Source organism: Moschus berezovskii, chromosome 22 (genome assembly GCF_049115385.1).
Source record: "Moschus berezovskii isolate FMDL1 chromosome 22, NW_MosBer_1.0, whole genome shotgun sequence".
Classification (NCBI taxonomy): domain Eukaryota; kingdom Metazoa; phylum Chordata; class Mammalia; order Artiodactyla; family Moschidae; genus Moschus; species Moschus berezovskii.
Window position 1 is genome coordinate 52896770 of NC_142481.1, and position 14354 is coordinate 52911123.

The following is a 14354-nucleotide window of genomic DNA, read 5'->3' on the forward strand; positions in this document are numbered from 1 at the left end:
AGGCTTCCTTTCCACATCCAGAGGTGGTGTCCATGGCGCAGTCAGGAGGCTTGGTGGTGGGCAACGACAGGGATGCTTGGGCAAGACCCACACCCCCTACCTCTGTGAACTGAGCAACGCAGCGGACAACACAATGGGGAGAGCACTCACCAACCCCCTTTTCTGCTATTTGAAGATCTTAAAAAAATCCACCTATCCAAATCACTAGCATTAGCAACTCTGGGAACAGCAAACAACGAACATCTGAGGGCTGGGTCGGCATTCACAAACACGGCAGGCTGCACCAAGGGCTTACTCCAATTCTGGCAGCGCAGTCCTGCCTGCTTCAACTCCAGTTACTGGAAAAGGCACTCGCCGTCAAAGAAACACCACACATGCAGCTTTAAACCAACTTTGTGATTTTTATTGATGGGCGACAACTGTATACTCCTAGCTATCACTAACTGTGTACAATTAGAGACGCAGCATCGTAGAAGAGCAGACAGCAGAATTAGACAGCAGATGGAGGGAAATACCAATCTTCGTTATTTTGCTCCTTTTTCATTATGTGTACACAGAAGCATGAATGCATTTTGAAATATTTTAATGGCAATAAAGTTACAATCACCCTTCTATGTGACTGGCATCGTAACTCCAGATATTTGATCTGCAATGTGTATGTAAGCAGCTTCTCATCGCACAATTATTAAAATGTATTTTTCCTGTTAGGAACCAGCAACTTTTTTTGTGTTTGTTTATCTTTTGAAGAACTATTTCTTCTCTGGTAACTGGCTCATTTTTATCATTTATCAAAAACTAAAGGGTGAGGGGCGAAAGTGTGATGGATTAAAAAATTTATCTTTTTTAAGGAAAGATAAAATTCATTTTCACAAATTTACAAGTGTTGTTGCTGGTGCAGGACTTACTGTACTATGCAATTAGACCGGGAATCAATCGCAAGTTCCTCTTCTTACTCAGGAATCAGCATTATTTCAGAAATGTGTTTCTCATGTATTTTCTTGAATCAAGCCACAGTCTGTTTCACCAGATGATTTTGATTTGGAAGTTAAAAGTCAACAGAAGCTATGTTGTGCACAAACCCCAAGGCGTCTCCTTTCATTCTAGCCCATTTTTGCGACAGGGAGAAAAAGCTTCTCTCTAAAGAACCACTAAAGAGAAGAGGGGAGGCGGTGAGTGCCGAGTCTGCGCGGGCGCGGCTACAGCAGGTCCACGCGGCGGTAGTACAGGAGGTAGGCTGTGCGCTCGGCGGCGGGCCTCACCACCTGCTGCTGGCTGACCACCTTGACTGTCTGGTCGTCAATGCGCAGCCAGCCGTTGAGCCCAATCTGGAAGACGTCAGTGGTGTAGTGGCCGCCCGTGGCGCTGCTGCCGTGGTGGTAGACCACTGCAAGAGAGGGCCAAGCGCCGTGAGAGCGGCTTCACACAACAGTGCCTATGGCACCCCCCAAGTCCCGTGAAACCCAACACCAAGCCAGGTGGGACAGAGAAACATGACACACACAGCGAGGCTGTCTAAAGTCAAAACCCTCAACAAGTTACAACACAAAGTCACTCATCTATACTGTAATAACATGTTCAAAACCTCCCAAACCACAAAAGAAATGGCAATTTATAATGGGGTCATCCCATCTGTGGGCCCTGTGAAGACTTGGGGCTGGAGACAGTCCCATGTGACACACAGGAGACACTGCCTGCAGAGCCGTCAGCCAGGCGCCCTGGGGGACCGCACACTGAGACCCAAACCCCAGGCCCTGATCCAGCCAGCCCCACTTATAGACTGTTCTCAGCAGTGTCTGAATCCAGGACAGCGTGGAAACATGGAAACGCCTAACCCACTAGGAGGAATGCCAAGTACATTACAACAAGATGAATTTTTTCATAGGAAATATTAGGACTGTTTGGTGGTTTAGAAATAGGTTTTCATTATGTGAAAAAAAACAAGAATCTGAGATTTGCTGAGGACTATCACCCGTGACAAGGACAGCACTGCCCCAGGAGGGTCACCGGGGCAGTTAGCTGGGCTGAGTGGGCACCTGTGGAGCCACCCGGCAGACACGGCACACTGGTCACTGCTGTTTTTTTTCGGAAAGGCACTGCCCCCTTCAATAAAGAGGAGGGCCCAGGGGTGGCCTGCCCAGCAGCAGACTGAGCCTGTGTGAAGGAAGCAGACTCTGGTGACATTCGGGGAAGGGGATGGCACTGCGGCCAGGGGGAGCTGTGTGCTACCATGAGTGGCATGAAGGACAGTCTCTCAAGCAGAGAGGCATGATCTGGCATGAAATTTCAGCAACAAATACACCTGAACATCAGCGCACTCTCCCCTTGTAAGGAGACCCGAGCTCACCCTGAGCCAGGGACCTGGGCTGTCAGAGCTAGGCTCTGCTGGGGCTCAGAGGGCCGGGGCACTGGCCCGCCGGTGGCGAGCGTGACTGGTCACGCAAGGAGCACAAGACTGCAGGGCCATTGGGAGGGAAGCCAGCCACGGGACCACCACTAGGAGGCGGCCTCATCTCGCCCTGCAGGCCCCGGCGGAGAGGCGCCACGCTGCACCGCTAAGGCCCACCCAACTGGGGAAGGAGTTGGGGGCTTTGTTTTTAGTGACCAGGTCACTGGGACTGAAAGGACCTGTGGATTTAACTGATTTTCATCTCCTTTGAGACACTTAATTCTAAATATTCAGAAGAGAAGCCTCTACCTGGGCTTCTTAAATGGTAACCCCATAGCTAACATGGTGACGTATCATGGATACCCAGCAAGCTCACTGTCATAAAAGCAAAGTTAAGAACCAGAGATTTTCAAAAGCTTATGCACTGTACTAACTCGTTTTCTTTGTCCCACAGTCAAAACCATTTTTAAATAAGTACCTCTTTACTCACATTGTACAGAGAATCGCAACCCATCCAGTGACCTTATTTCTGAGGTCAGAAGGCTCACAATGGGGACTCAGGGGTGCAGGCAGGTGGAGTCCATGCTCTCACCATGGTCCCCTTGACCAAGAGACGAGACCTCCTAATCCTGCCTGTGACATCATCCCCTCTGCAAGGACCCCAAGGGAGAGCTGCAGGGGACTCAGGGAAACATGTTAGTGCCCTGGGACCTCAGTGACAAACCTCAGGAGCCAGGCTGCACCCTGGGGGCCTCTGGTCTCACAGGCAGGCCACAGAGAGGCCTCCAAGTGTCCAGCCCACAGCAGGCCAGGGGAATGCAGTGCCCACCAGCTCCCAGCAGGCTGGGCCCAGGCTGTGATGAGCCACCTTGGGGAGAAGAACAAGGCAGAGGGAGCAGGACCCACTGGGAAGAAAAGGCTGACTGGGCCAAACACCCTCTCACAGGGCCCCTGAACCACCCACCCACCCACCAGGGCCCACACCCACATTCCGAGCACTGGGGGTGGACCCAGGGCAAGAGTGCAAAGCTCTACTCTGCCATGGAAAGGCATGGAGCGGAAAGTGCTCCTCCACAGCTTCAGTGTGTTCTACAAAATGGGGACAGCACTGCACTCCTCTCAGGAAGCTGGTAAGGACTAAATGGGGTTCTACATTATAAGAAGTATCTGGTGGAAATGTCAATGAACTGGTGAGGGCCAATAAATAGCAGTCACTACAAACAGGTTCACAGAAGGCAACACAGAAGGAGGGTGGGAGAGAAGCTAGAAAATTCTAATAAAAATGGCCAGAAACGCAAACACAATTGGCCATGGGCACCCCATCCCCAGTAGGGAGGGTTCCCAGCCTGACAACCTCACTCCTCTGGCTCCAAGACAGAAACATCATGTGAAACAAGGTCGTACACTGGGCTGAGCTTTAGAGCGAGCCAAGAGGACATTCTGTCAAATTGCAAACACACCAAATTTTAGGTAAAACACACATTTTCAAATGATTTCCAGACTAATAACATCCATAGGGATACCAACAATTTTTCTCAACGTTAAACGGTATTAAAACAGTATAAAATTGTGCCTGCATATAAAACCTTTTAATCATCGCATTAATAGGGAAATATCATGTTGAACAAAGTTTACTTACCTGCAAACAGCCTATAGGTTCTGTGGCATTTAAAGTTCTTATTTTTAACCCCTGGAGAGAGCAGTTCTGAAAAACAAAATATCAACAATTTCAATCTATAAAAGGGCTGACATACCAGGGTCTCAGAGAAAGAGGCAGACGGCGGCCTCTATTCAAGTCACCACACCGTGGACCAGGGAGACCGGCCAGCACTCCAGCCCTTCGTCTGCAGGCAAGTGAGCAGAGAGGCGGTAACCACGTCACCAGAATACACCCATCAGAGGATGGGCAGTGCGCCTCAAGCTCATGCTAGAAACTCCTTACAAGCAGAGGTTCTAAAAAATGGAAGAGCAAGATAAAAACAAAGCAGCCCTGGAAAGCCTAAGATGGGAAATGTTATCCACATGCGCCAGATCACAGAACTCCAATAAACAGTAAGATGGCTTTCGGTTGGCATCTCTCCCCCTCTCAAGCAGACTATGAACTGGCACTGGAAGCACACCTACAGGCAGAAGGCAGCCACTCCTGAGAACAGCGCTAAAAGCCAGGCCCACTGCAGGGAGAGGAAGTACGAGCCCCTGGGGAGCAGGCGGCGCCAGGCCCGATGCCGCAGGTCCTGCTGCCCAGACCTGGCAGGTTGCAGGGCTGGGTGGTGTGAGGAGGGAGAGGAGGAGGAGGACGGCAGGCCTGGTCCTCCAGGAGCCACATGCTGCATCCATGTCCTCTGTCTCCAGGCACCTGGACACTCTGACATCACCACTAGCTTGTTATGCTCCTCAGGGAGCTGCAGTTTCACACAGAACCTCTCTCATAAATTCTGAAGCTTTCCAAGGAAGTTGTTCTTCAAGCTCACTCTTAGCAGGACAACGGGGTGCTTGGACCACAAAGTGCCCAAGCCGGAGCCCCAGTGACCTGGTGGAGACCTGGGGCTGGGCTGCAGCTCTAAGCAGGGCCACTGGCACCAGAGGGCAACGTTCCCCATCCTCTAAAAAGCCCAATTAAGCAGGCTGTTCCCACAGCTGCTATTATTTGGTGTAAGGAAAAATATTTATTATCACTGATCCACAAAGTTTTTATATATTTTATTATTTTTCTCACCTAGTAATATGTTCATATGGTTTATTCATTTGTTTTACTTTGTCTTTAAAAAGCCATTTTAGTAAGAATTTTAACCTAAAACTCTATTAAGGAGTCAAGAAATGTAAAACGAAAAAAATCAGTAGAGAGCCCTTCTGAATCCTGACAGGGGGCAGAAAAGCTTAAGCTTCAAGAAGCTGGCTGGTTTCCAGCATCACCAGAGTGTCGCCGTGAACGCTTTTGCCTTACACAGCTGTTACCTTTACTAATTTCCAAGTCCACAGGATATTCAATATTTTTGATGAGTTTCTGACAGCCACCGGTCTTCTCATAAACAAACCGTTTGAGGTGCAGCACGAGCACAGGAGGGAGCTTTTCCAGAGTCACTCTCCGACTGATCTCCACCTGAGACACAAAGCAGAGCGGACACGCCGTCTCACTTTGAGGGGCAGACGCCAGACCACAGCCCACGTCAGGACTCAGCGTTCCGGGGCAGTGCATCTCACATCTTCCTGAGGCACAGATCTTTAGAGAATCCACTGGGCTCTTTCTGAGTGCCACTAACCTCCTTCAGTATATGCTGACATCCCTACAGACGCAGCTCAGGGCCCTAGGCCAAGTTATGAACTTTTGTCCTAGGGCATTAAACTGCATAAAAATTCAAAGGCTAACTTGGTAATACCTTAAAACTACATATGTATTGACTCATTTTTTAGTAACTCTCACGATACAGAGAAGGCTGAGGCCAAGCCATTAGACGCTTTAAATGACCTTAAAGCTGTTTGGTCTAACCACTGGTTTTATAAGAGTTCCAGTTTTATCCATTTGAAATGCCCCTTAAGCACTTTGAAAAGTCTACTGAATGCTGCTTTTTATTAAAATGGATCTTCAGAAGCAAATTTAACCTCTTTACGTACTGTTTCTGTACCTTCAAACGTGTTGATGTTTCCTGTGTTTCTTTGGAGAATACTTTCAGTAGAAAATACTTGTTCAAGTCACAATCCAAAACACCCAGCAAACTTTTGGAGAAGTGCCCGCCTGTCTGGCTGAAGGTGTCTGAAGGGTGTCAGGCTTTGGGGAAGCAAACCTAGAGGCCACCACCACCCGGCTTTTTTTGGTTTCCAGACGCTTTCTCGCCTGTCTTTCCATTCAGACTGAGATCCCAAGGGTGGAAATGGCCCTGTCGTCTCTACATTCCCATGGAGCATCTATAGTCGAGTGTCTCACACCCTACACGAATGGTGAATTAATAAAAATGTGACTACAGTTCCATAGTCAGAACCAGAGCTGATGATGTTTCAGCCATTTCATTTTCAAACGTAGAAGCTTTCAGTCCAAAAAATGTTAAACTGATCTGAGGAGCAGAGCTGAAATCCACTTTTCCTCATTCCAGATCTGTGCTACCCCCGCCGCCCCACGGAGGGCCCTAGGACGAACATCTCAGACAGACAGCGAACATACCTCTTGTTTGGTTTTGGTGGTGTAACCCTGGACAGACTCTCTGGCCACCAGGCTCTCCAGCGCGTCTTGCACGGTGCGTATCTTGTCGGACTGGATGTCCAGCTGCAGGGTGAAGAACGGCTGCAGGGTGGCAGACTCTTTTGAACTCTGCTGGTAAACCACAGACCTAGGGGTGGAGAGCACAGCATGCCTAAGAGCCCACCTCCCCACTCTCCCTAAGGTTATGCAGCAGGACAGGAAAAACAAACGAGATTATGGTGCCACAAGTAAGGTTATCCAGCATCTCTGTCAGGTGACAGGAGAGGACAGAAATGCCAAAACTATGCTGAATTTTAATATAACTCTGCTCAATACCACCTCGAAAGAATTTCTAGCAACTCAATCCACCAGGTGGAAATTTGGAAGGCTTCCAAAGGCCTACTCCACTTTATTTAATGCACCAGCTAGCAAAGGTGATGATCTTGCCACAGTCAAAATGCTGGCTCTCTTTGTATCCTCTCAAAGTCTCGCAGGCTGTTTTATTGATTGATTGATATTTAAATTTTTATTATTTTACTTTTGGCTGTGCTGGGTCTTTGGTGCTCTGCATGGGCTTTCTCTAGTTGTAGCAAGCAGGAGCACACACTCTAGAGCGTAGGCTCAGAGGCGTGGCGCTCAGGCTTAGTTGCTCTGTGACATGTGGAATCTTCCCAGATTAGGGATTCTTATCCACTGCACCAGCAGGGAAGTCCCCACAGGTTGTTTTAATAAAGAGTGAACTCCAAGGTATACAGATGTCTTGGGTAGCATTCGCCCCTGAAAACAACTCCACAAAGGAAGGAGAGCAGGGTGTATGTGACAGGGAGGCGGCCGCAGCTCAGCTGTGCTTCCTTAGCTGGTTTTCCATTTCATTTTCCTTTGTCTAAGTTTTTCTGAGTAAAAGTGTGTGCTGGGCCCATGTCTCATCGAGCCTCAGCAAATCGCTCAACACGGAACTCTGACTCTGCAGCACAAGTTCCCTAGTTTACACACAAATAAAGGGGTGGACAGTGGTTAGACTTCATGAGGAACTGCTGTGAAGGGCAGGTCAGCAGATTCCTGCCAGGGTTTTCTTCTCTCTCGCCGCTTCCCCGACACACAGCACAGCAGCACCTCCAGGCCCCTGTGAGGAAGCAGCCCAGAGAGCAGCGGCTATTCCCTTGGTCCCAAACCGTAACGGGGGGGTGTGGGGGGGACAGCAACGATGGGCCTGGACTTTAACAAGAGAGTGGGAAAGGTGGAGAAAGGTGCTGGTCTCCTTGGGAAACTGAAGAGCTCCCAGAAGGGGGTGAATTTTAGGAGAAAACCTTTCAGATGGAAATGGTCACAACAGACTCCCAAACAGGAAGGGGCCTACGGAGTCCAGTCCACAGTGAGTGCACAGGAACCACACGTTCAAGGTCGAGAAACCAGCCTGGGAGGCCTGATCGTCAGCTGATAAGGTACTCATCAGCCTGCTGAAAAGCACTCGACCTAAGCTGTTTTAGCAGAGAGACCGAACTTCCAATGCCTTGAAAAGGGCATTACTTCTTGTTTTAGGACAATGGAAAGCTAAGAGCCTCACTTAAAAAAAAAAAAAACATTCCTGGAGGTGAAGCTAGGGCCTTCAGAAGACTGAACTGTAATGAGGTCCCTGAGGACTCTGGGGGAGCAAGGAAGTCCTTGGAGTCAGCAAGTTCTACTGAACTCCACATCATGTGGTACTGAACAGCTTCAATGTAACTAAATAAGCAAAAACTTTCCTTCTAGGACTTTGTGAATGAGCAAAGGGCAGCTGACCTGAGGGCGCTGGGGCAAGGAGGTGCCACATGTCTTCCTCAATGTAAAAGCTTCTCCCTCAACTTCCCAGCTCAGCTGGCTCCAGGGCCTAAAACCCCTTCAATCAGATACACGAATGTCTTAACAAAACATTTATTTCCATTAACTTGTCTTTCTCTTCCTTCCAGGCTGTGAGCAGCTGACAGAGGGAATATCATTGTGCTCAGGGTTGAGGGAGCCAAAAGCCACTGGCGGACCGGCGGGGTGGTGCCTTCTGCAGGAGTGCCACCATGGGTCCTGTGGGGCCAGCAAGGTGTCAGGAGGCCCAAGAACAGAGCAGTCACACAGTGCAGAGGCAAATCATCCTGTCCAATATTTCTTAGGACAAATCTTACACCACCCCCTCCAGCAAAATGGCAAAACCCTAAAAAAATGCAAATGCTAAATTATTCCAGAAAAAGCATAAAACCGGGATTTCCACAGCGGTTCAGTGGCTAAAACTCCATACTCCCAGTGTGGGGAGCCTGGGTGTGGTCCTCGGTCAGGGCCTAGATCCCACATGCTGCTGCTAAAGATGGAAGTTCCTGCATGCCACAGCTAAGATCCAGCTCAGCCAAATAAACATGTATTTTTGAAAAAGAAAAGCGTAAAACCTGATGTGTCCACCAAAAATGCCTGTGATGGGCGTCTGAACAAAGTCCGCCTGGCGAGTGACTGAGGTCTTGTTTCGGGGACCCACTTGCTCCCATTCGTCCTCACTTCCTTCTCCTGGTTCTTCCTGCTCATCTTCATTCACTGAGTGGCTTTTGGGTCCATTGGAAATAGTAAGTTCTGAAAAGCAGACCATCTGCTTAGGCTACTATATACACATTTACACAAAGAACAAAAACAAAAGAAGGTTCTACATGAGCCACCTACACAGATCTGTCAACTGCAGCGTCAGAGTGAACTCAGGGTGAGTGACACACTGGGGACAAACACGATGGTACGATGCCCCCATGTCCCTGCTGGTCTGACCAGGGATGGATGACACCGGGGGACTCCTGGGGCACGCGGGTGGGATGGGGAAGCACACTCTGCCGCGCAATCGCAGTCAGGCTCCTTCACTTGCGAGGGGACTCAGGGTACCAGGAAAGTCACCCCTACCTCAGGGGACGCATGCTTTACCAGGATAAGTGAACTAAACCACCACCTGTAACTTGATTTTGAATCACTTTCAGGGGAAAAACTCCTCTGGTAGGGCAACAGGGATAGAAACGGATCAGTAAGGACAGTGTGGTAACAACTGCAGACTCCATTAGTCATACAGGTAATCACCAAATTATTCTTTCAGCTTTTCTCTATGTTTAATCATTTTCTTAATTACAAGTTGTAGGGGAAAAAGCAAAGGTTCTGGACAAATTCTTGAATAAACAAAATATAACATTCTCAGTGGCATAATTATATGTAAGCAATGTAAAAGTAATTAGTTATCTTAATGAGTAAACAAGTGACTCTTGAAGGGTGAATGACTGTTGTGGGGAAGGCAACTTATTATATGAAGATTATATATAGCATCTGTTTAAGAAAGATTCTTAAAAAAATGTTCTACACACTTCTGTAGTAAACACACTGAAACCTACTTTCATTATTTGGTGAGAGAAGTTTCTTTAGGTTCAGCATTTCCTCATGGAGTCCATTTAGAATGAAGCCTAAGTACTCTTCGGCATCTTCTTGTCGACCCTGAGAAGGTCAAGACGGATCATCTTAATTTTAACAGATTACACTCCAAGGCCTGCACAGAGTATATTATCTGCATATACAAACTAGCCTTCTCCTGAATGTTCAATAAGATTTAACATAAAGAGTTCCCCCAAAACCATATGGATTTTTTTCTTGACAATTAAGATGGTGAAGAAGAGGAGAGGGAGGGAGATTAAACATTTATCTCGAAGCAATAAAAAGGGTGTTTTGTTTTGTTTTTTTCATTTTTGCTTTTCTGTACTTCTGAAATTTCCTACAATAAATAGATACTACCTTTATGATAAGTTATTTTAAAAGTTGCTTTTTTATTAAAATGAAATAAAAACATGAACTCAATGTCGAGGCCACCCCACTACACAATCCCAGGAGTCACCATGTACACTGTAAGCTGTAAAATTAGCAGCCCATGTCGCCTTCCATTTTTGACAATGGGCAACCAAGGGAGAAAAGATGTTATATGTGAAGAACTCAGCTATATGTAAAGACTCAGCTGCCTGTTTCACACATCAGTATAATCACTGGTAGATGAATCACACAAGACCGTCACACAGAGACGTGTCATCTCACACACTTTTTGTCTGATTATGTAATTTATCATCACTTCACACTTCACTCCTTGGGAGCATAACCATGCGCGTGTTTCAAGGATCTGCAAGCTGTTGTGCTTGTGGTCTCTCAGCAGATCTGCTTACTCTCGTGTAACTGGAGCTGTGGACGGGGGCTCTGGTGTGTGTCTGTGGGAAACGGCAGAGGCTCTCACAGCCCAAGACACAGAGAAGAGCTAACAGTGCTGGGGAAAGGCTGCTCGCTGGGCTGGGCCTCAGCTGGCATCTGGGAACTTGGGTTTCGGGAGGGCTCCCACTAGGAAGGGAGTGTGCCCAAATCATGCACACAATGTGGTTTCTGCTGAGTGCTGGCTTTCCTTCTGGGGGTCTGGAACTTGGGTCGGTGCAAGGCAGCCGGTGCCTATGTGACTGGCCCCTAACACAACCCCTGTACACTGAGACTCCAAGGAGCATTCCGGGTGGACCACATCCCACACGCTGTCCCAATGTGGCGTGGGAGGACCTAAGTGAGGACTGTGTGGCTGCACCTGAACAGGAATCTCAAGGGTTCCTGCAGAGGCTGTCCAAGTCCTCAGGCTCTGCTGAACCCACTGAAGGAACAGCTCCGGAGTCCTGTGAGATCTTCCAGCTAAGCACCAACCCTGAGGGGGGGGTCACATGGACCCCAACAAGCCAACAGTGATATAAAAGCCGCAGGATCGCAGCACTGCTCGGCGAGGGGAAGCCCCCGGCTTTACCTCTGCTCCCCCTGAGCTGGGGGCGTCCTATGGCTTCTAAAGCATCTGGACACGCATCTACCTTAGAGCTAGTCTTGCCTGTTTTCTTAAATTATCGATCTAACTCCCTTACTGGAGGATGAGCTCCTTGAAAGCAGAGGGCACACTAACTCCATGTATGCATTTCCAACAGAAACATCCCTAAATTCCAAACTTAACGCTCAAGGCTCCGCTGCGAGCTCAGGAAGAGCCCCTGGTGATATCCTGCTGGACTGCCCGGAGTATCCACGCTTCTTTCAAACCACAGGGTTTCAAACAGTATTACTTCACTCAGTGTTAACAGAATTTCCTTCACTGTTTCCTAAAGCATTTCCCTGACCATCATTTCATTGCTCGTCTTGACTCATCACAAACTCTATCAGGGAAGAAACAAATGCTCCAGTTCACTGTGCTATGGGTGCCCCGATTTCCTTTCAAGGCCATGTGTCAGGGCCCTGGACAAGACCTTCATGGCCTTGAACCCCACGCCTTCAGCAGCACAGTGTATGATTAAAAATGCAGGTCGTCAGAAAGTCACAGGCCCAGGAGCTGCTGCAGCAGGAGCGTGAGGAAGACGGCAGCCCTCCCGAATGCCGGTGTGGCTCAGGGCCCCCGGCCCCGCAGTGGCAGGGCAGTCCCTCAGAGGGCAAGGAGCTGGCTTGGCTGCCAGGCTCTACCACTTCCTAGCTGGGACCCTGGACAGTGACTTCACTGTCCTCAAATGTAACAAGCAAACAATTATCACACTAACTACCTTCACAGGGGGAAGTAAGTTAATCTATGGAACAAACACACAGCAGTAGTGGTCACAGTAAATAATACACGAGTTGTCTTGACCCCCATGACTGTCACTCCATACTCTATCCCATCCTAGCAACTGCCTCCAGAGCAAACCCAGATCCACTGAATCCCTGCTTCATCGCACACTTGAAAGCAGAGGGCAAGCAGCGAACACACAACGGGTATGGCTTGAGCTTCATGCCGGCTATGGAATGTCAGTCCCACCTTTTCAGACAGGCTCGACTTGATCACTGTCAGGAGTCTATAAATATACGTGGGTTCAAAGGCAGCTCCAGGGCGGATATCCCTCACGATTTTATCCCCAAGAGCTGCAACGGAAAACAGGACACAGATTTTCACAACCCAGTGAAGTCTTGAAATGACAAAAAGCATGATCACCAAATCTCCCCCCACCACCGCCCAAACTTAAGAAGAGCTTAGGTGTAGCAACCTGGGTGTAAAAAGACATTTTTTTCCCAGCAAGACTGAATTTCTCAGTATCAGTCAGCTGACTTCATAGCTCCCCATATGTAACGTATCAAAAGCCCTTGTTTCCACTCACCTTGTCTGGGTTTTGGAGGTACTGGCATATTAGTAAACTCATTCATTAGCCGAACACTAAACATGGGGGGAAAAATGTTTAGTACACTTTTTTCCAATGTCAACATCAATATCATAATTTACATGTGTAAATAATGACAGTTTAGATATATAAAGCAAAAACAGAAGACATGAATGAATTTAGTCAGCACATTTTTCAAAAAAGACACACTATCACTAGAGACCTAATGGCTAAGTAGAGTACTAGGTGGTATGAAGATAGCAGACTTTAAGTAACCAATGCTGTGAAGGCTAGTGAGCTCTTAAAATCTTTAAGTGATACAAATTACTAAACATTAAAATTAATTCAACTGACACTAAAGAACACAGATAAAACAAAGATACAATTGCATTTCTGGTTAACTTCCATACAAAATCATGAACAGTAAATTAAAAAAAAAAAGAACTAACAGGATTGATTTATAGGAAATCAAAAACTTTGCTATCTGCATCTAATTATCAGAGGGGGAAGCCCACTCCTTGACACACTCTCAGCAGCTTACTTACAAGCTGTCTATCATGGGTGTGGACGTACAAGGTCTTTGCACTTTTGAATACAGAGGAATGAACTTCATCAGGTGATACATCGGCGGGCAAGCCACCAAGGCTTGCAGTGTCTACACAACAGCAGTGAGGAAGCGTAAAGGAAACGAAATTGATGCTCCAGAGTGTGGAAAGAGCACACAAAACTAAATAAGCCAAGAACACTGAACAACTGAAATATGCAAACACAAAAGGGACCAAACCAAATAATCTCTGAGATAACTGCCTTGTGATAACCAAGGAATTTATAAACAAGATCTTGACTTAACCAAGATTAAGTCAATTAGCACAACATTTCCAGTTTAAGTGGTCACTCTACCCTACTATTCAGGAACCCCCACCCTTTTTTTTCAGGACCATTTTATTGAGAACTAACTTGCTTGATTTTGACAGTCATCATCTTTTTTTTTGAGGGGGCGGTCAGAAATAACCCAGTTAATAAGCAATAAGGAACCAAAGTTTTGGATTCAAAACGTGGGGTGGACGCCCCACAGAAGCTGAACTAAGTCAAACGTGCCCCGGGAACAGGATGCTGCAGAAAGCCAGCCTTGGGGACAGCATCTGAGAAGGATACAGCATTGATGTAGCACCAGTTTCCTTTGTTGATCAGCCCGCGGGGTTGCAATGACACCGGTTTATGAATCAGGGTGACATTCTCCAATAACTCTGAAAGACGGGAGCACAGTGAAGGCGTTAACGGCGTCTCAGGAGCAATTCTCCTGCTCTGCTCTGGGAGCTGACTGCTTACTCCAGAGCACAGTCACACCCACAGGGAAGGCAGGCTCCATCAAAGCTTCATTCAGCTCGTTATCATGTAATTACTGAATGATTAGAATTTTCAAAGGTATTTGCCCCGCCCCTGCCTCCCCCAACACTGACATTTTTCAACTAAGAAGCACAAGAACTGTTTTAATGAGAAACAGAAAAGGCTTAAAAAACAGTATTAGAAGTATTAGGGAACAGACTTAGGAACAAGCTTTGTTATCCTCAGATTCATCTTTGACATCACTTTTCCCCAGTCTTAAAATAGCAATAAAAGAATGTTTTAA

The 14354-nt window shown here is 47.5% G+C and overlaps 1 protein-coding gene across 1 annotated transcript in view; it reads right to left on the minus strand.

Moving 5' to 3' along the window:
- Positions 1 to 381: 381 nt before the first annotated feature.
- Positions 382 to 14354, minus strand: part of USP10 (ubiquitin specific peptidase 10) — a 65090-nt gene continuing 51117 nt past the window's right edge. Inside the window, exons 5-14 of the mRNA XM_055413023.2 lie at positions 13880 to 13971; positions 13270 to 13379; positions 12725 to 12780; positions 12388 to 12491; positions 9941 to 10040; positions 8972 to 9149; positions 6543 to 6708; positions 5342 to 5486; positions 4026 to 4091; positions 382 to 1384 (exon numbers count right to left, since the gene is read on the minus strand). Coding sequence (XP_055268998.2) covers positions 1197 to 1384; positions 4026 to 4091; positions 5342 to 5486; positions 6543 to 6708; positions 8972 to 9149; positions 9941 to 10040; positions 12388 to 12491; positions 12725 to 12780; positions 13270 to 13379; positions 13880 to 13971 — 1205 coding nt within the window. The 3' untranslated portion in view covers positions 382 to 1196. The remainder of the gene's footprint in view (positions 1385 to 4025; positions 4092 to 5341; positions 5487 to 6542; positions 6709 to 8971; positions 9150 to 9940; positions 10041 to 12387; positions 12492 to 12724; positions 12781 to 13269; positions 13380 to 13879; positions 13972 to 14354) is intronic.